Consider the following 21,602-nt stretch of genomic DNA (forward strand, 5'->3'; position numbering starts at 1 on the left):
TCGTGCACTGTAGACTGTTTTATCCATTGTGTACTACGTCAAAGAATGTTTTGGGAATCAGTAGCTTTGGCACCAGTGGCATTTTCAGTAACTAGCATCATAATGAGGTGCCTTCCCTCACTGGGATAAACATGTAGCAATAATACCATCCCCACTCCTTAACTAAAACCACTAAGCATTAACCCCAACTCGCAAACCCCGCACCAAAATCCAACTCACATCAGCCATCCTGATTCCCAACCTGAACTCCGAATTCCAGCTAATAATCTCTGTCCCTATTCCCAATTTCTAACTTGAACAACTGACTCCTAATCTTCCCACAAATCCATACAACATATGTTGAGAGGAGCAAGTATCTGTTCCATATATTTTTCACAATAGTTGGCACTGAATGGTTAAAAACATGTGGAAATGAAGATTGAGGTCATACTGTGGCTCCAATATTGTTTTGGCTCTTTCCCTGTTCATCCAGAACCACCTGGGAAGGAGGAGGTGAGTATGTAAAACGGAGAATGACGAGTGGCAGTGGAGAAGGAACCAGGCAGTGGGATTAGCTTCACATGACTACAGAAAAGAGCAAGCAGAAGGAAGGATGGATCAAATGTCACATAAACTTTCTGGATCACATGCTTTTCCACATCAATACCCAAGCCAGCTCTGAGATTCATAAAAAACCTGAAGGAATTACAACTCAGACTTATAACTGAAGTAATGATGGACGGTGACAATCAATTTGAAATGACTGCACAGAGACTGGTGCCCCATCACCAATTCACCCTTTGTGTCTACTTGTGTACAGTACACTGGGTGTGGCCAGCCAGTTTGGAGTCAGGCCCCAGAACTGTGGAGATTCTAAACCTCCTCTTTATATTTATTTCCCCACATGGAACATTTAGGGCCTGCACACACACCAAGCATTTTAATTCCTGTTTATATTGGTAAGCCCAGGCTTTCTTGACTGGCTCAGGTTAACAACATGAACCAAGGTTCTCGTAGTCAACAAGATCCAGTTGCTTCCAGTCACAGCACAATCCAAACTGATTAGTTCCAAACATTTATGTTTAATTTAGAGCTTGGACTACCATTGTTTTTATTTCCAGTCTCTGGTCTGCTCAGGACATGAGCTAACAAGGACAGATGAGCTGCCCTCAGCCTCTCTCGGTCCCTGTTTCACTTGGTCACTCACAGCTGAGCCCCAGCAGGCTGACAACTCCATTAGAGCATTTGTCGCTGTCAAAATCTCAAAAATTTCCCCAAACATATTCAGCGATCAATGATTGTGATTTCAAGAGGGAGCTACATCCTCTCCATTAGTGTCACTGCATGTTGGCCCAATGAGATGTCATCATTTCGCTCAATCTAATTCTACGTAGCTTGGGAGTAATATTGTTTGTGTGATACTCACGCTGTGCTCTCATATTCACAATGTTGATTTTCCAGAGAAGGAATCCAGTGGAAGATGCCTCTCAAAGCAAGTCCCTGTCATAGACTGATGAGCTGTCAATGTCTTCTCTTTTACTTCTTCAGCTTTCACATTGGAAAAGGTAATCCATTTGTCAGCACTTCCTTTGTTTGACTTCATTTCAAATCCCATCTTATTTCAAAGCTTATATTAGGCTGGTGACCCAATGAGATGAATTGTGTATCTCAACATGAACATTAGACCTTGTTTTCATAACTTAGTGTAATGTGATTTCTGTACGTTTCCCACAATTGATATTGAAAGGAAGGATAGAAAAATGGGAAATACTGTTAATGGAAGGTGAAGTAACAAAGTTAGGCGATTAGAGAGATAAAGATATTGAATTAGATTTAGTGAATTGAATCAGGGTTATTGCCACATGTCCTCAAATGAGAAAAGTGAAAAGATTACAAGTCAGAGCAAATTACCGCAAATGCTGGAATCTGTGCTGAAAACAGCAAATGCTGGAGTGAACAGCAGGTCAGGCAGTGTCTACAGGGAGAAAGCAAGCTAACATTTCAAGTCGAGATAACTCTTTATCAGAGCTGATGTGAAGTGCGATTGAGACTCAAAACGTTGTCTTGCTTTCTCTCCACGGATGCTGCCTAACCCTGTGTGATCTCCAGCATTTGTTGTTTTCAGTCAGAAGTTCAGAAGTCACCACTTAGCAGCACCACCTTCGGTACAAAGATACCAATGTGCGGAATGTTAGCTGGAAAGCAGAAAAATAAGGACAACTAAGTTAAAAATTTAAACATTACAGCCTCTCTTCCTGAAAAGATATCAGACAAATGCTGCAGTAAGTAATGACAGCGACAAATAGGGCCGATGAGAATTTCATTTCCAACATCTGCTTGTTCTACCTGAGACCTTTCTGAGAGTAACAGGGTTTACAGAAAGGAAGAAACATGGATCTAAAATGGCTGCAAGGCCACCTGCTCTAAGTTTGGGCAAGGTTCATGAGATCCATGTGGAATAAACAAACCCATTGACATTGAGATTTCAACTTTACCTGAAGAAATAAAATCTCGCAACTGAGTCAACAAGAAATTTTCACCTTTTGTTTGATTCAGTGATTTTAAGATTTCAAACGATGTTAACGTGACCGATCAATTAGCCAGCTTGGAAAGACAATGGATCAAGACTCTGGAATAAACAATGAACATGGTGGCTCAGTGGTTTGGGTAACTGTCTTTCTGGAGGTTGCATGTTCTCCTCAAGTTTGTGTGGGATTCCTTTGGGTGCTCCGGTTTCTTCCCGCATGCCAAATACGTGCCAGGTACGTGGATTGGCCAACCTAAAATTCCCATCGTGTCTAGGAAGGGAAATGTAGGGATGGGGTGGGTCGGGGTTTGTTTGCTCTTTAGAGGTTTGGTGTGGGCTTGATAGGCCAAATGGCCTGCCCCATACTCTAGGGATTTTCTTTGTACAGTATTTCAACGCTGGTTTTCAGCATCAGGAGGAAGAGAATGAAACGTGAATTTCTGCAATACGGGCTAGAGCTCTCCCTCTCCCTCTCCCTCTCTCCCCCTTTCTGTTTTCTATCATCATCTCAGAGACAGCACCAGTGAAAACATAAACTGGAGAAGGGAGTGATCACCAAGAACTCAATGATCTACAAATTCCGCAACTGTTGAGGATAAAAGTCAATCACTGAAATCTGATTTCAGCTGAAGAATCTAATACCCCAAGGAGACTAAATTCTCCGTAACTGCACAATTATTATTCTCGCTGTCTCTACCACTGTGTGTGTGTGTGTGTGTGTGTGTGTGTGTGTGTGTACCAGTTTTTGTGTGTGTGTGTGTGTGTACCAGTTTGTGTGTGTGTGTGTGAATGCGTGCTTGTACATGTATTCAATTTAATGATTGGTTTTGATTCAAGAGGGTCGTAAATATCCTCTTTTTATTCAAGGAAAGCTTGACAATGGGCTCCTTCATTTTCTATTGAACTATGTTTTCATTAAAGGATCATCACTGTATGCTAAAGAAAACAAATAACATTCGTTGGAGCTGAGTAAGATGGGATTGAAAGTAAAAGGGAGCTGATTCACCTTACACACCTTGTATACAATAAGTTCGAAAGCTGATGAAAAGATTAGAAAACTTCATTTACCTTCCTGAATCCTGAAAATTCGTCCAGTTAAAGCCCATTAAGTTCTGCAGCAGCGAAGTCATTCAGTCTTATGAAGGTCTTCCTTAGAAACAGCACATTACATGAGACTGTGTTCCTGAGCTGCTTCGTTACTGACCGGCTCAGGCTGAGGAAGTGAACAGATCTGGCAGCAGGAGGGAGTAGAGCGAACACTCTAAACATGCAATCATCTTCCAGTGCAAAATCTCAGCCTAGCTCATTTCATCAAAGTTATAAAATTAAATTGAGGTCTTGTACCCGAAATTGTTCCCAAACTGTGTTCCAATTACCCCAATTTGAGATTCTGAACCCACATCCTCTCGATCGCAAAGACTCCCGATGTCCACATCTGTAATGTCCTCATTTCTGCTCTGACATCATTTCATCTGGAGCTGATACTCTTTCTCATCCCATTGGCAGTTCCATCTTCCTGATTTTCCTAGTATCCCTCTGCTACCACCCTGTGCAAATCACAGTTCATCCAAGTCCCTCCAACTGGGTTCCGATCCTGAACAAAATCCTGTTTGATAAACATCCAGGTCCCATTGACCTGCACCCTCATCTCCTCTCCAAAGTCACAAATTTAAACTTCCCATCCTGGTCTTGTACCTCCTCTCCCTCAGTTAGCCCCTTCAGCCCTGCAGCTACCACCTTCCAATCCTTTCCATTTCTCTCTCTCTCCAACTTGAGCATCTTATCACTTTTTGTCTACTCATTGGCCCCGTTCCCTTCATCACTAAAGTCCCATCATCTGAAATTCTCTCACTGAAAGTCTCAGCACCCCATGGATGCCCAGTCTTGTGTTGCTCAATAGGTTCAAGGTCTCTCCCGTTTAGCACAAAGTGATCGTGCCCCACAACAAATGGATGTTATAGATGCTGATGTGTTCACCGAGCTGGGAGGTTTGATCACAGATATTTCATCCCTTCACCAGGTGACATCTACGAGGATGAAATTTCCGCCATCAAACCTCCCAGCTCAGTGAACACACCGACATCTACAACCAGCAGCCCAGCTACAAATCTTCACTCAAACCCTGAAGGTGGATGTTATTCACAATGTGAATGTAGGGCTTTGTCTCCACCAGGACTATGCTCTGGTCACTCTTCCTGATACCGTCATGGGCAGATGTATCTGCAGCTGGAAGATTGGGAAGGCTGAGAACAAGCATGCTTTCCCCTCTTGTTACTTCCTTCTCTACCTACCACAGACTGAGTCCAGTAGCTATGTCCTTTAGGACCCGTCCGGCTCAATCAGTGCAGAGCTGGACATTGAAATCCCCTCCATTTTTTTGCACTCACCACACTCAGTGCTTCCTCCAAATGTTGTTCAACATGGAGCAGGACTTCAGTCAAGGGAGCATGGTCCGTGGTAATCAAAACTAAATTGGAAGTTGCAGTTTCCCCATCACCTGACATGTCCAGCGCGTCTGGCAAAACTTGACTCCATTGTCGTGTACTCCCGACCAATAAAAATGTCTGACCATTTTAGCCTTTGTTTTATTGATATCAACATGACATGACAATGGCATCAAAGTTTTGTTAGCGAGTGCTCCAGTGAAGTGCATTGGAACTTTATGTCATTCTGAAGGTGCTATGTCGAACTAAAATGTTTTAGCTGATTACTAATTCCTGATGATGCAATTTGTATGGGATTTCCCTCAATTTTCCAGCAAAGTCAGAGGGTAAAATTTAAAAACTTCTTAGAAAATTTCTCACGTGGTCGATTAGCACTGATCTTGTGATTGTTTTTGCAGCAATAGTCGGTGAATTTACATTTTGTGGCAACGTGAACAGTACCATTAATAAATCCTGTCACTACATTGGCCCAGGCCCATGTTCACTGAAAGTGTCCGTAAACACAACAGGCTTAGAAATAGAAGCTCATCTCATGGGGAAGGGTCGATCTTCCTGCACACAAGATACTGCAGCAACTACACCTGAAGCTTCATCAGAAATCTGCATCACTTGGAAAGGGCACGTTGGCCAACTCTACATAACGCGAGGTGATGTTGTCAAGTCATATTCAGCTGCCTTGTCCACTGAAGGGAAATGTTGCCAACGTTTCACTCTCACCACTAACACTTCACACAATAATTCACCATGGCTGAGAGACATTATTTACGTAAATCAATCCAACTTCCATCCTGTTCACATGGAAAAAGCTTCTTATTTGGAATTTACTGCATCTGAAGGAGCGTGTGGTGAGTAGAATAATAAATGACACATTGTGAATCATATATATTTTTAAAAAGCTCTATGATTTATCATAGATAAAGAATAAAATAGAAATATAGGCCCAGGCTTTCTCTGTTTCTCCAGAACCTCAAGGAGGTGAAAATATGATTGGTTGGTGGGGGACCAAACTGCTGTCTGTCCTCAGCTCTGTGCACCTCAGCCTCCCCTAATGTATACCTCCCCGTTATCCCGGGGGATGGTCCGATCAGGCAGAATATTCCTGCCCTCGATATGAATGTCAGTCTGTCAAAGAATGTGCATAAGACAATGATGCTGTCCACCACATTTCCACCACTCTGGATGGTTAGACCGAGCTAAATATTGATCTTATAAATCGGAAGGGTGTTTTTGAGCATGATTACAATTGGACGATTCACCATATTACAATGGATATAAAGTCTTTATGTCTTCATCAGGATCGATGTTCAGAGTTTTATGCTCCCAATACTCCATCAGGAGCACAAGTGATTTACTTGCCCAGTTCCAAGCTTCCTTTGGAAATAGCTCCACGGTGCTGGTATCCTGTCACTGAGTCACCCTTTATTTACACTGGCGTAACACGTGACACTGACCCAGCTAGCGAGTAGGACCCCTGACACTCCTGTTTACAGCAGCCTGCCAGGAGACGTGTGCACAGAAATGTTTCCCACGTACTAGAAAGCAAAATGATAGGAGATGAACAGGATTGTGACCCTGCCACAAACATGTGCACAGTATTTATGTCAGTTTTCAAAATAGCCCAGGACCCAGTGAAACACAACCTAAACCTGTTTGGACACCACACTGAATTCACGTTTCATGTGGAGTGATCTCAAAGTGGTGAATGGTGACCATTCCAATGAGTTTCACTTTCCTTCCCTCCAGCAACACATTGGGTCTGACTCTGGATTTACACAAACAGGTTACAATCGGTTCAGCGAGGATCACTTCACACCACCAGGAAAATTGTTATCAAAATCGAAACGTTGGCAACTTTTTAACAAGATACTGAATTTGCAAGCAAACATATCCAAATTCTCAAAATTCAAAATATTTTTACTGATATTGAAATTTTGAGTTTCACTCTTCTTTCTAACCTCATCCTTCCTGTTAGAAACACCATTTGCTGATTGCATAAATCAGAAAAACAACTTGAATGAACTCACAAACAAAGGGCAGTTGACAGTAAATGATGCTCGCTATGCAATGTTACTGACCAACAGAATCCTGGAGGAATGTAATGAGAGTTCTTCAGTCAGGTAAGTGATAACAGCTTTTTTTTTGAGAAAAATGTTTGACAGGTGATGTATAGAAAGGACACATTTTAGACATATTTTACCCGAGGATTAAGCAGGTTCCCTGCCAGGTTCTTGTTCCTTCCTGCTTCAGTAAACATGAGGCTGTTCATGCGATATTGAGGTTCCTCACAAGTGAATAAAATCAACCCTTTTTAATTCAAAGCTGTTTTTTCAACTTCAATGTTTTTCTTTCCAATGAAAGAAAAGTTACAATACATTGTGTTGTGTGTTTAGTTCAGATGTTTTAATTCCAGTTCATAGATCCACTACAAACGGATCCTGAGTGGTGTATCCTGCCGTTTCATTGAGATTGAACTCCATGGTCAGCTTCAGGGAGGGAGACATCCCAGCTGGATGTGGTCTGCCCTCAGACAGCAAAAAAATAATTTGGTAAGTCTGGCTAGCCAGAGTACAACGCCAAAACAACATGCAGAATGATGAGCGGTAACGATAGAATGGACAGTCAGAGTCCTTTTCCACAAATAGAAATGTTTATTCCGAGGAAACACAGGTTAGAGGTGAAATTGGGAAAGCTCAAGGAGATGTGAGTCAAGGCTTTTACACAGAGGATGATACGTGCCTGGAATGGGCAGAGAAGGTGGTAGAAGCAGCTATGACAGCAATGTTTAGAAGTCATTCCACAGAGACAGGGACAGGCAGTGAATAGAGGGACACAGACCACATGGAGGCAAAAGGCTTTTAGTTTAGAAAGGTTGTGTCTGTTGGCACAGGCATGGTGGGTCGAAAGGCCTATTCCTGTGCTGTACTGTTCTTTGTTCTTTGTTTGAGCATGGAGTACATGGGGCAATCTGGAGAAATCGAGAGAGATATGATACTGGTACTTCTCCTCCACCGCACTCACTGCCCTGCAGTCAGTGGAAGAGAGCCTGAACCTCACTTTGTTCCAATGTTGAATCTATTCATTGAGCTGGTTCAAGGAGGTGAGAATAAGGAACCTTTCTGCCATCATTCCAATGCCAACCTTCTCCTTTCTCCTTCATGGAACTGAACTCTTTCAACAATTCCCACATGTCAAATGGAGTCTTGCTTGATAACAGCTTCTCCCAATTAACACTGCCTAGCTCCAGTCTATGGCTGGTGTAATTTATCCTCCCTACATTTTGTACCTTCTCGCAAGATCCTAACTTATCCTTGTTTATATCTATCTTCAAGCGTAATGAGTTGCGATCACTGTTTCCAAAATGCTGTCCCACTGAATGGTGAGTCTCCTGGGAGGGCTGATGAGCCAACACCAGGTCCAGGATGGACCCCTCCTCAAATTGGACTCACCACGTACTGTTTCAAGAAACCCTCTTGGATGCATTTAACAAATTCTGCCGCATCTAAGCTTCTGGTTCTAAGGGAGTGCCAGTCCGTATTGGGAAAGTTGAAGTCACCCACTACGATAACCCTGTTCTTACTGCATCTTTCCATAATCTGCCAAAACATTTGTTCCTCAAAGTCTCAGTGGCTGTTGCGGACACTGTAGTTTAATCCTATTTGAGCAATTGAAGCCATCTTATATTTGGGTTCTCTGCCAGTCTTTCCTTTCTGATTTATTGGTTGTAACATCCACTTTGGTTTTGCAATGCGCATCTGGATAAGGTTACATCAGTCCAAGCTCCTCATTCAGGCACAGCATTGACCTCTTTGCAAAGCCTCCATAACACAACAATAGGGGTGCAGTTGGTCTTCAGCTAGCAGGTGCTGTTGCACGGTCACACCATTATTCCCACACACCAAATGGTCTCTCAGTATCTCACTTCAGGTGGAACCAAAGTCATATGCCTGTCGAGTAAAACCAATAACATCTGAGAATTAGAGGAGACTTAAGGTTGTAATATTCTTGAACTAAATCCATCAACTCCTGCAAGATTTTAGCATCTGATATCTCAGGAAATGATAGGCTCCAAATAACTGAAAATGATGTGGGTCCACATGCTCGCTGGAGAATTACTCATTGCTTTTTGCTGTCTCCAATCCTGTCTGCCCAGAAAAAATGTATTCTTTCCACATACGGTGCCCAGCCTGTGTCAGCAGGATCGAACGAGTCAAACTTCCCAAATAGCGGCATGATGCCAGATATGCCGATCCCCAACTCAATGAGAGCTGTTGCAAGCGAATATCTTCAGGGTCATGATTTTCTCTCATCACGACTGAAATAACTCCACAAAAGCTGATATCCCATCACCCAGGCCCCCTGTATTTCCATGGGCAGAGCACATGACACTGACCGAGCTGGCTCAGAGCCGGCTCTGAGAGTGAACAGAGCCCCCAACACTCCTGTTTATATCTGTCAGCCAGGACTCCCTGTTTGGGCCAGGTTAACAGCCCCAATCAGGGAACTCATCCTCTATGGGATCCACCTGGCTATCATTGTTCCGATCACTACAGTCTTCAACAACTTCCCCTCACTTTGGGAAAGCCATTCAGTCAATGCCTTCAGAAAAACATTTGCTGGGAGCCTTGTCTCCTGGTTTAATCTTCTCTCATAGTTCTTCAGATTCATCTGGCGAGAAACTGTGCCCATCTAAGACTGGCAGCGCCATTGATGTTCCTGTGTTTGAGCTGGTGTTAATGTGGGAGCTTTGGTGTTTAACAGAAACTCAGGGCAGACTTCTTAGCAATTATTATAATATGTTTATTCTCACACAGAACATGGCAGTAAGGTAACAGAGCAACATGCTCTGCTTGCATCTTCATCAAACTCACTGCATGAAAATGTTTGGCTTCACACCCCGATTGCTTCTCCCACCAATCACCTTGAATGACTGATCTCGGGTTATCGAGCTCCTGCCAATGGCTACAATGCTCTCTCATTCGACTTAAGATAACAAAATGTGAGGCTGGATGAACACAGCAGGCCAAGCAGCATCTCAGGAGCACAAAAGCTGACGTTTCGGGCCTAGACCCTTCATCAGAGAGGGGGATGGGGGGAGGGAACTGGAATAAATAGGGAGAGAGGGGGAGGCGGACCGAAGATGGAGAGTAAAGAAGATAGGTGGAGAGAGTGTAGGTGGGGAGGTAGGGAGGGGATAGGTCAGTCCAGGGAAGACGGACAGGTCAAGGAGGTGGGATGAGGTTAGTAGGTAGCTGGGGGTGCGGCTTGGGGTGGGAGGAAGGGATGGGTGAGAGGAAGAACCGGTTAGGGAGGCAGAGACAGGTTGGACTGGTTTTGGGATGCAGTGGGTGGGGGGGAAGAGCTGGGCTGGTTGTGTGGTGCAGTGGGGGGAGGGGACGAACTGGGCTGGTTGAGGGATGCAGTAGGGGAAGGGGAGATTTTGAAACTGGTGAAGTCCACATTGATACCATATGGCTGCAGGGTTCCCAGGCGGAATATGAGTTGCTGTTCCTGCAACCTTCGGGTGGCATCATTGTGGCAGTGCAGGAGGCCCATGATGGACATGTCATCAAGAGAATGGGAGGGGGAGTGGAAATGGTTTGCGACTGGGAGGTGCAGTTGTTTTTTGCGAACTGAGCGGAGGTGTTCTGCAAAGCGGTCCCCAAGCCTCCGCTTGGTTTCCCCAATGTAGAGGAAGCCGCACCGGGTACAGTGGATGCAGTATACCACATTGGTAGATGTGCAGGTGAAACTCTGCTTGATGTTCCACATCAAGCAGAGTTTCACCTGCACATCTACCAATGTGGTATACTGCATCCACTGTACCCAGTGCGGCTTCCTCAACATTGGGGAAACCAAGCGGAGGCTTGGGGACCGCTTTGCAGAACACCTCCGCTCAGTTCGCAAAAAACAACTGCACCTCCCAGTCGCAAACCATTTCCACTCCCCCTCCCATTCTCTTGATGACATGTCCATCATGGGCCTCCTGCACTGCCACAATGATGCCACCCGAAGGTTGCAGGAACAGCAACTCATATTCCGCCTGGGAACCCTGCAGCCATATGGTATCAATGTGGACTTCACCAGTTTCAAAATCTCCCCTTCCCCTACTGCATCCCTCAACCAGCCCAGTTCGTCCCCTCCCCCCACTGCACCACACAACCAGCCCAGCTCTTCCCCCCCACCCACTGCATCCCAAAACCAGTCCAACCTGTCTCTGCCTCCCTAACCGGTTCTTCCTCTCACCCATCCCTTCCTCCCACCCCAAGCCGCACCCCCAGCTACCTACTAACCTCATCCCACCTCCTTGACCTGTCCGTCTTCCCTGGACTGACCTATCCCCTCCCTACCTCCCCACCTACACTCTCTCCACCTATCTTCTTTACTCTCCATCTTCGGTCCGCCTCCCCCTCTCTCCCTATTTATTCCAGTTCCCTCCCCCCATCCCCCTCTCTGATGAAGGGTCTAGGCCCGAAACGTCAGCTTTTGTGCTCCTGAGATGCTGCTTGGCCTGCTGTGTTCATCCAGCCTCACATTTTGTTATCTTGGATTCTCCAGCAACTGCAGTTCCCATTATCACTCTCTCATTCGACTGTTTGGTGCTGTTATGGTTGTAAATGTTTCTCTCAAGTCTCCCCTCAGCCCGAGTGAGCTGGAAAATACAAATTGGTTTATAAAATGACCCCTACCATTGTCCCTCTGAAATGGTCCAAAACAGGAAATGAGGGTGAATTTGAACTTAAGTATGCCCAGGAAACACGAATGTGTTGCGGGAGGATGTGGTTCAAACTCTGAGCGAGTTAGTTTTAATTGAAAGCTGATTTTTTCGATTTAGGACAATTCAGGGGAGAGTTTTGTGAAATGTTTGAAAGTAATGTGAATAATTTGTATCTCAGCATATGTAGTGATTACAATCACGATAAAGACTGATGCATTCTGATGAAGAGTTGCCAGACTTGGAGCATTAACTCTGCTTTCTCCCCGTAGATAGCTGCGTTTCGCCAGCATTTACTGCTTCTGTTTCAAGAGAGAGACTGATGTGTGATAATTTAGTGAATGTCTACCTTACAGAGTGAATCGCTGTGTTTCTTATCCAGTTCAATGTTAACTGCCTGTTTGTTCTCCAGACTGGAGTCTGATCTACGTCAGGTCCTGAAGGAAATGGATTTTACGATGGACAGTCAAACCTTTGTACTTCCTAATGTCAAAGCTGCTGTGATCAATCCGCGTCAGAGTGGTTCTTCAGAATTTCAGGTTACTGCCAATTTCTCTTGGGTAAGACCTTTCGCAATGCAGTGTTTAAAAATAATAGAATATGAAAAGATGAGAATATCTGCACGTTGATCATGTTACCATAATAATTAACTCCTGAGTAGGGTTCATGCAAGCGTCTTACTGCGACAGGTCAATAGGACTGTTAGAAAGATAGCCAGCACGGTGGCTCAGTGGTTAGCAATGCTGCTTCACAGCACAAGGGGCCTGGGTTCGATTCTGTTCTTGGAGAACTGTCTGTGTGAAGTTTGCACATGCACCCCGTGTCTGCGTGGGTTTCCTCTGGGTGCTCCGGTTTGCTCCCACAGTTCAAAGACGTGCAGTTTAGGTGAATTGGCCATGCTAAATTGCCCAGAGTGTACAGGGGTGTGTGGATTAGGTGCGTGAAAGTAGGATGGTTCTGGGTAGGAATGCTCCGTGGGGCGGTGTGGGCTTGTTGGCCCGAAGGACCTATTTCCACACTGTAGGTAGTATGCGTGTGTGTGTGTGTGTGTGTCTGTATATGCGCGCGCGTGTGTGAATGGCAAGGGTTTGGATGGGGCATGTTTGGTGCAGAATGTGAACGTTCAGCATGAGAACTGAGTATCACTGGTGGTGAGTGATAGGGGTTTTGGTGCATTGAATGCCTGAAGAATATGTGGTACACTTGGTGTGAGATCTCAATGGAGGGAGCATTCACTGATCTTTTGATGCAGGCCTGGGCACTGAGGTGCAATCTGATATGACAAGTGTAGAGTTGGATGAACAGAGCACGCTGAACAGCTTTGGAGGAGCAGGAAGGCTGACATTTCAGGTGTAGACCCTTCTTCAAAAATGGGGTAGCAGAAGGGGATTCTGAAATAAGAAGGGAGAGAGGGGGAGGTGCATAGAAGATGAAGAAGGGAGAAGATAGGAGGACAGGGGACAGACAGTTCAAAGAGGCAGGATTGGAGCCAATAAAGGTGTGTAGTTGGGGAGTTTGTGAAGGGACAAGTCAGTGCAGGGAGGATGGAGAGGAAAAGGAAGTAGGATGAGGCTAGTAAGTAGTAGAACAAAGATAATGGGGACTGCAGATGCTGGAGAATCGGAGGTAACAAAGTGTGAGGCTGGATGAACACAGCAGGCCAAGCAGCATATTAGGAGCACAAAAGCTGACGTTTCGGGCCGAGACCTTTCATCAGAGAAGGGGATGGGGAGAGGGTTCTGAAATAAATAGGGAGAGGGGGGAGGCGGACCGAAGATGGATAGAGGAGAAGATAGGTGGAGAGAAGAGTATAGTTGGGGAGGTATAGGTCAGTCCAGGGAGGACGGACAGGTCAAGGAGGTGGGATGAGGTTGGTAGGGAGGAAATGGAGGTGTGGCTTGACGTGGGAGGAGGGGATAGGTGAGTGGAAGAACAGGTCGGGGAGGCAGGGACAAGCTGGGCTGGTTTTGTGGTGCAGTGGGGGGAGGGGACGGGCTGGGCTGCTTTTGGGATGCAGTGGGGAAGGGGAGATTTTGAAGCTGGTGAAGTCCACATTGATACCATTGGGCTGCAGGGTTCCCAAGCGGAATATGAATTGCTGTTCCTGCAACCTTCGGGTGGCATCATTGTGGCACTGCAGGAGGCCCTGGATGGACATGTCATCTAAGGAATGGGAGGGGGACTTAAAATGGTTTGCGACTGGGAGGTGCAGTTGTTTATTGAGAACCGAGCGGAGGTATTCTGCAAAGCTGTCCCTGAGCCTCCGCTTGGTTTCCCCAATGTAGAGGTAGCCACACTGGGTACAATGGATACAGTATACCACATTGGCAGATGTGCAGGTGAACCTCTGTCTAATATGGAAAGTCATCTTGGGGCCTGGGATGGGGGTGAGGGAGGAGGTGTGGGGGCATGTGTAGCACTTCCTGCGGTTGCAGGGGAAGGTGCCGGGTGTGGTGGGGTTGGAGGGGAGTGTGGAGCGGACAAGGGAGTCATGGAGAGAGTGGTCTCTCTGGAAGGCAGACAAGGGTGGGGATAGAAAAATGTCTTGGGTGGCGGGGTCAGATTGGAGATGGCGGAAGTGTCGGAGGATGATGCGTTGTATCCGGAGGTTGGTGGGGTGGTAAGTGAGGACGAGGGGGATTCTTTTAGGGCGGTTATTGCAGGGGCGGGGTGTTGCGGGAAATGTAAGGGCATTCTGGACCACTGCGGGGGTGGTGTTGCGGTCCTTGAAGAACGCGGACATCTGGGATGTGTGGGAGTGGAATACCTCATCCTGGGAGCAGATGCAGCAGAGGTGAAGGAATTGGGAATAGGGGATGGAAACCAAGCGGAGGCTTGGGGACCACTTTGCAGAACATCTCCGCTTGGTTCGCAATAAACAACCGCACCTCCCAGTTGGGAATATTTTTAACGCCCCCTCCCATTCCTCAGATGACATGTCCATCATGGGCCTCCTGCAGTGCCACAATGATGTCACCCAAAGTGCGCAGGAACAGCAACATATATTCCGTTTGGGAAGCCTGCAGCTCAATGGTATCAATGTGGACTTCACAAGCTTCAAAATCTCGCCCTCGACCACTGCATCCCAAAACCAGCCCAGCTCCTCCCCACCTCCCTAACCTGTTCTTCCTCTCACCTATCCCCTCCTCCCACGTCAAGCCGCAGCTCCATTTTCCACCTACTAACCTCATCCCACCTCCTTGACCTGTCCGTCCTCCCCGGACTGACATATCCCCTCCCCATCTCCCCACCTATACTCTCCTCTCCACCTATCTTCTCCTCTATCCATCTTCGGTCCACCTCCCGCACTCTCCCTATTTATTTCAGAACCCTCTCCCCATCCCCATTTTCTGATGAATGGTCTAGGCCCGTAACGTCAACTTTTGTGCTCCTGAGATGCTGCTTGGCCTGCTGTGTTCATCCAGCTTCACACTTTGTTATCTTAAGTAGAAGAACAGATACTGGACTGAAGGGTTTTCTGTATATACACACTGGAGGTAAGGGGTATTCAGTACAGGCACTGGGCTGTGGGGTGTTCAGTACAGACAGTGTGGTATGGGGTATTCAGTACAGTCACTGGGCTGTGGGCTATTCAGTGCAGTCGCTTTGCTGTGGGGTATTCAGTACAGTCATTGGGCTGTGGGGTGTTCAGTGCAGGCACTGTAGGTCGGGGTTGGTTGCACCAGACACAGGGTCTTCCCTGTAGCCATGGAGATCTCCATCACTGTTGCGGTGGTGGTCCTGATGAATAAGACAGCCCTGCACACAGGGTGAAAAGTTCTTTTGAGATGGTGCCAGCTGCTGTCTTTCAATGAGGCACCCTGTGATTGGCACTTCATTACCCACTCCTACTCACCCATTCGACGTGCCCCACACCCTGAGGTCCTATCGCTGTCATGGCTTTTCATTGTGTGGGAACAGCACCCCGACATGTGCCAACACCGTGATGAACAATTTGAGAATTAACTCCTGCCCATCACTAAAAACAGAGGGTTGAGGGTGCTCCAAGCCCACAGACTGCTTTTTCTTTCTGATTCCCAGTATCAAATCCGGACATATTGATGAACTGTGGAATGCTGGGAACATCCCGAGGTAATAACTGTTGTGATAGACACATTCATTAAAAATGAAGGTTTTAATGACAGACTGTGAAATCCCTTAAAACCCACTTTTTGCCTTGTACAACCTGTCACCGCGGGATTATTAAAAAGCAATAGTTTCACTGTAGGCGGCTTGTTCAACAAAAGACGGTTGAAACCATTTTAAAATAATCTCATTCTCGTTGTGCAGGTGGGCCCTGATGGTCAGGCGAAGTTCACTGCTGTTCGCATTTTTTTGACATTTCAGTTACCTCTGTCCAGGGATGCAAGGGCCGTTGTCATTCAGTTGCAGAACCAAACGCCAATCCAGGTAATGGAAGGGACCCACTGGCTGTGAGCCTGTATTGGGATGGATTGCAGACTGTCAGTGTTTCTGTTTGTCATTCACTTTGTGGATGGAATCTGAGGATTATTTACTCTTTCTCTGTAACCAGCTCTGTCTGCAGGATTTGTGACAAGGAGCTTCCTCTCTTCATCTAAAGGTCTTAACTTTACAAACATTGTGACATTAGCTGCGTACACCTGAGTTCTCCCACCCCATGCACTGTGAGAATAAATCTGTTCATTCACCAAACGTGGAAGTACAGGAGAATATGACTGATCCAGGTTGCGTGTGGCCGTGTGGCCACAATCAGGATGTTACTGAATGGAAAGGGCTGAGACAGGGGCCTCGATATCAATGGGGAAATGGGGAGGGTGTGGGGAGCCGAGCAGTGAATGAGGGAATGGACAAGGCTGGGGAGGTACAGCTCCGAGTGATGTTACTCGGAGGGACACATTTCCATCATTCTGCACAGACCCCTGAGTGACAGTCAGCCCGAAAGAGCAAACATGTCAGTGGGGATGTCATGGAACCTGTAAGAGCAGCAAACGGAATGAAATGAGAAAGTGCTGGAGAAAGTCAGCAGGTCGAGCAGCATCTGTGGAGAGAGAAACAGAATTCATGTTTTGATTCCAGTCTGGATTTTCTGATGACCTGAGGAGACATACTGGGAGTGAGGCTAAATTAGGCGAGGTATGAAATTTTAAACTCCCTTGTGACAGGTTGTGGTGCAGAGATCAAGCTGTGTGTATGTAGCTTGTGAAGTTTTACACCAGAGTGTGGTGCTTACCCCTTGTTTTACATTTGTATTCCAGAGCATTCATGAAGATAAAATGTGTCAGCAGTGCATGAGGACCCAGTGAACCCAGTTCATGTTTGTTTGCAGGAAGTTTGATGTGGTTTAGTCTGAGGGCAGCACTTTCTCCTGTTTAAGGCACAAGGGAGAGGAACAGAAAGCTGGCAGCTGGCATGGAGTTTTGGGAGGAAGTGAGGGGAGCTGGGCCAGTGGAGTGGAGCGGGTGGAGGAATGCACAAGGAGGACAGAGGTACAATAGAGAGTGGAGATAGAGTGGGAACATCAGACAAGGGAAGAAAATGAAGGTCCTTGAAGGTAGTGTCAGTACTGTCCACATTTGGGCCTATCTCAGGCCGCTGGCTGACAAAGTCTTTCCAGGACAATTAATTCATATGTTCCCACTGAGGCACATCCCTCAAGGAGCTGGTAATGATCGCTTGTTTTTTTTGAAATGCCTTGGAGATCTGCAGTGAGGTTTACAAATCTTGGCCTTTTTTCCCAATGAGCCATTCTATTGATCTGATTGATCTCAAAGCTGTTTTTATCCTCATCCCCAGTTTCCATCTTGTGTTCCATTCCCAAGAAGGATCAGGGAGGCCGAGGTGTCAAACTCACCAAATACACAAACAAAACTAAATGAACTTTTACTTTGTGGCAGGCAGCGTTGTCTCCTGCAGGGATTAGTGTTTGGACCCCAGCTGCGCTCAAGGGGCATGAATGATTTAGAAAAGGAAACAACGTGCCATTCTCCAAGTTTGCAGGTGGCACAAAGCTGGGTGGGAGGGTAAGCTGTGAGGAGCGTGCAGAGGAGCTTCAGCATGTTATGGACACCTTAAGTAAATGACCGAGTACATGGCAGAGACAGTATAATGTGGATAAATGTGAGATTATTCACTTTGGTAGCAGAAACAGACAGGCAGATCACCATCTGAAAGGTGCTAAACTGGGGAAAGGGGGTGGTACAATCAGAGCTGGGTGCCCTTATACACGGGTCGCTGAAAGTCAGTAGCGGCAGGCAGGAAAGAAGGCAAATAGTGCACCAGCCTTCGTAGCTGGAGGGTTCGAGTCTAGGAGCGGGAGTGTCTTGCTTCAGTTGTACAGGGCGTTGGTAAGACCACACCGCGAGTGAGGTTTTGGTCTCCTTGTCTGAGGAAGGAAGTTCTGGTTTTTGAAGGAGTGCAGCAAAGGCAGACCAGACTGAGATGCTGGGACTGACGTATGGGGGTGACTGGGTCAGTTAGGGCTACGTTCACTAAAGTTCAGAAGAATGAGGGGGATCGGATAAAAACCTATCAGCTTCTAACTGGTGATGACAGAGGTGATGCAGGAAGGATGTTCCTCATGACCAGGGAGTCCATACCCAGCCATCACAATCTAAGGACACAGGTTGGGTATCTTTGGGCAGAGATGAGAAGACATTTCTCCATGGGAGGTGCAAGTTTGGAGATGAGGCCACAGGCAGATCACTCACTGTGCTTTCAAATGTTAGAGTCGGTGACCGGGGCAGAATGACCCACTCTGCTCCTCATTCGTGTGTTCCTGTGCCTCCATAACCTTTACTACAGTCAACAGACCTGTTGCAGCAGGTTGATGGAAATGTTTGTTTCAAATTTGTTTTCAGCGAAGAGGCAGGAAATTTCAATAACTTATTCCAATAACAGACTGACTGTGAGCTCAGACAGTGCTTGAGTGTTTGATGAAGTTGCCCAGCTGATGGCAGAAAGTGAGAGAGATGAATGAGTCCTTGAACGATAACTGAGGAAATGGATTGGCTCACAGCTTATCATGGCGACATCTTGTAAATACAAATACAAATACACCATTTATTATTCAGAAGGAATGAAGTCGATTGTTGGAAACTCACCATCACATTGCCCTGGTGTCATGCCATTGACCCCTGTGTCACACCTGGGTGCCCCTTTCCGAGATGGTCAGGTCATGATCCCTGTCTAAATAAAAAAAATCAAAGAACTGCATATGCTGTCAATCAAGAAACAAAACAGAAATTGCTGGAAAGGTTCAGCAGGTCTGGCAGTGTCTGTGAAGGAGAAAAGAGAGTTAATTAGATTAGATTCCCTGCAGTGTGGAAACAGGCCCTTCGGCCCAACAGGTCCACACCGCCCATTGAAGCATCCCACCCAGACCCATCCCGCTATAACCCACACACTCCTGAACACTACAGGCAATTTAGCATGGCCGATCCACCTGAACTGTGCATCTTTGGACAGTGGGAGCAAACCGGAGCATCCAGAGGAAACCCATGCAGACACGGGGAGAATGTGCAAACTCCACACAGACAGTCGCCCAAGGCTGGAGTTGAACCTGGGTCCCTGGCGCTGTGAGGCGGCAGTGCTAACCACTGAGCCACTGGGCCGCCCAATGTTTCGGGTCCAATGACCCTTCCTCAGAGGATGTACAAATGTCTAGGAGAAGGGTGTAAAGTGATACTGTCTCCATACAGGGAGCCACCTCCCTCAGAGGAAGGGTCACTGGACCTGAAACATTAACTCTGTTTCTTCCTTCACAGACATTGCCAGACCTGCTGAGCTTTTCCAGCAATTTCTGTTTTGTTTCCTGATCCCTGTCTCTCTGGTTGAAGATGTGGACTTTTTCTGTCCTATCATGTTCCTCGTTTTGCCATCGTTGCTCATGGCCCTGCAGCATGACACTTGGTATGAGAGTCTGGGACTGGAAATGTCAGGCTCACAGCCTGCAGCCTGCCTTAAAGCTGGCAGAGGGGAGAACCTGTTCTGTAACAGTGTGGAATAGATGTGATGGCCTGGTTCGAAATCCTGCCACTGTGTCATGTTGGGTTGATGTGCTTAAACTGATTCTGTTGGATCTGATCAAGAAATGGTCACAAGCAAAGAACCTTATTTTGTTATAATGATTAACTTTAATCATTCAAAGACCACATAGTAAAGGCAAATAGCGATTCACACCTCTTTCTTTCTTTCGGGGACCCCTCAGTGACAGCTGGCCTAAAGAATCGATCTCAGTTTCCACGGCACCATTTCTGAACCTGGTCCGATGGTGCAGTTCCACCAGTCGGGCAAAGGCCCTGATATTAATCCTATTCTGCGTATCATGCTACATACTGTATCAGCCTCTTCTGAGTACTTTCCCAAGCATTCCTGAGACCAAATCACCATAATACCGATGGGATGGCCTTGTTGTAAATACTGCCACAGGGCAGGGTCGCTGGGAACTTATTCCAGTGAACCATGAGGGAGACTATACAGGTTGCTATATAATTCTCATCATGTGATTGAGCCTCACGCTATTCCTTCAGGTTTGTTGCTGTGGTAAGTCGGTAATGAATGGATAAGTGACAAGGCGGTCATTATCATGGACAAGGTTTCTTATCTTCTTAGTTCGGGCTGTTGAATGGGGATTGTTGATGGGCTGAGCACTGAGGAAAGGCTGTAATGTTTGAACTTCCAGCTTTATTTCTTCATTTTCTATTGAAAATGAAGAAGTTCTGCAATGTGTAACTTTTAACTTTACTTCATATGTTTTACACTGGACTATAATTACTGCAATGTTTAACTCTGAACTTTTTTTGTTCTTCCTACCTTGTTTGTCAGATTCTGTCCCTGGGAGCTTTACCTAAAATGTCACATTGTGTGGAGACATTATCACTTTACACCTTACTCCTGTACTTTTGTACTTGAGCACACATGGCACTAAAATCAAAATCTGTTGTCTGGTGTTTCTCTGTAAATTCTCCGGACTGCGCCATCCTGCTGCAGTCACTGTTGAAAGCTTTGGATTTTGGGAGGAGTCTTTGTGTTAAACAAGGTGCACAGTGGGAGTGGGGGAAACATGAGTGAGAATTTATCAGCACCCCGTCATCAATATCAGAGGGTGACTGGGCGTCATCATCCGGCACAGGGTTTTACACCCTCTGCCCCTCAATGTCCCCCAAATGAGTGTGTCTGTGTTTCTGTTTCTGTCCCTGTGTACGGTGTTGCTCTGTCTCTCTGAACTCCCACTCGAGTGAAGTCACTGATGTACTTTAATGTTTCAGTGAGCCCAGCACTACAGCTTAAGGCAGGGCTGGCAGAAAGCTTTATGGAGGGTCTGGAGTTAGCGTTCCCTCACTTCTGGAATTGCAGCCCCTCAGGTAACATTTGTTACAATGAGGAAACCTCCTCTTCTCACCCTCACCTCAGAAATGACAATCACTGAAATGTTTCTGTGTGTTATGTAAATCCGAAGTGAGTATATTTTCACTCATGCATTTTGTGTGTTGTTACAGGGCCAGGAGAGGAAGCTCACTTCTCCCGATGTAACAATTCAAGTGGGGAGTTCGACTATTGATGATCTCAGTGCCCCTCTGACAGTTACATTTCAAGAACTGACTTTCTTGGTGAGATAAACCTCAACAATATGATGGCGCTGAGCCTGTGAGCAGTCAGGTCTGATTGGGTTGTGCAGCACAGTCCAGATCATCTCCAGTGTTGATGAACAAATTAAACTGAATGACCCAGAAACTGTTTAGTCCTTGTGCTGTAAAAGGAGCACTGTCCAGGCAGATTTGAAGGATTTGGAACTGATGTCCTTGTTTCTTTAAGATCCATCAGAATTTCTGACAAGCGATGAGGGTGTGGATGCACTATGATACTGTACAAGTGAGGATCGCTGCGCCTTGTGAGATATTTCCCATCACTTATGCCCTGAAATTCCTCTGGAGATTTTAGAATGGAGGACCTTTAGAAG

At 46.2% G+C, this 21,602-nt stretch overlaps 1 protein-coding gene across 3 annotated transcripts in view; it reads left to right on the top strand.

Annotated features, from left to right (window-relative positions):
- Positions 1 to 5,412: 5,412 nt before the first annotated feature.
- Positions 5,413 to 21,602, top strand: part of LOC125459919 (adhesion G-protein coupled receptor G2-like) — a 48,995-nt gene continuing 32,805 nt past the window's right edge. For 2 of the 3 annotated variants that reach the window (XM_059651542.1, XM_059651541.1), the window contains exons 1-5: positions 5,413 to 5,795; positions 6,923 to 7,067; positions 12,075 to 12,222; positions 15,953 to 16,072; positions 21,142 to 21,252. In XM_059651542.1, the coding sequence (XP_059507525.1) occupies positions 5,483 to 5,795; positions 6,923 to 7,067; positions 12,075 to 12,222; positions 15,953 to 16,072; positions 21,142 to 21,252 (837 nt within the window). In that variant the 5' untranslated portion in view covers positions 5,413 to 5,482. Of the gene's footprint in view, positions 5,796 to 6,922; positions 7,068 to 11,751; positions 11,819 to 12,074; positions 12,223 to 15,952; positions 16,073 to 21,141; positions 21,253 to 21,602 lie in introns of those variants that run through there. The other variant, XM_048546908.2, reaches the window with a different exon arrangement.

Source organism: Stegostoma tigrinum, chromosome 16 (genome assembly GCF_030684315.1).
Source record: "Stegostoma tigrinum isolate sSteTig4 chromosome 16, sSteTig4.hap1, whole genome shotgun sequence".
NCBI lineage: Eukaryota > Metazoa > Chordata > Chondrichthyes > Orectolobiformes > Stegostomatidae > Stegostoma > Stegostoma tigrinum.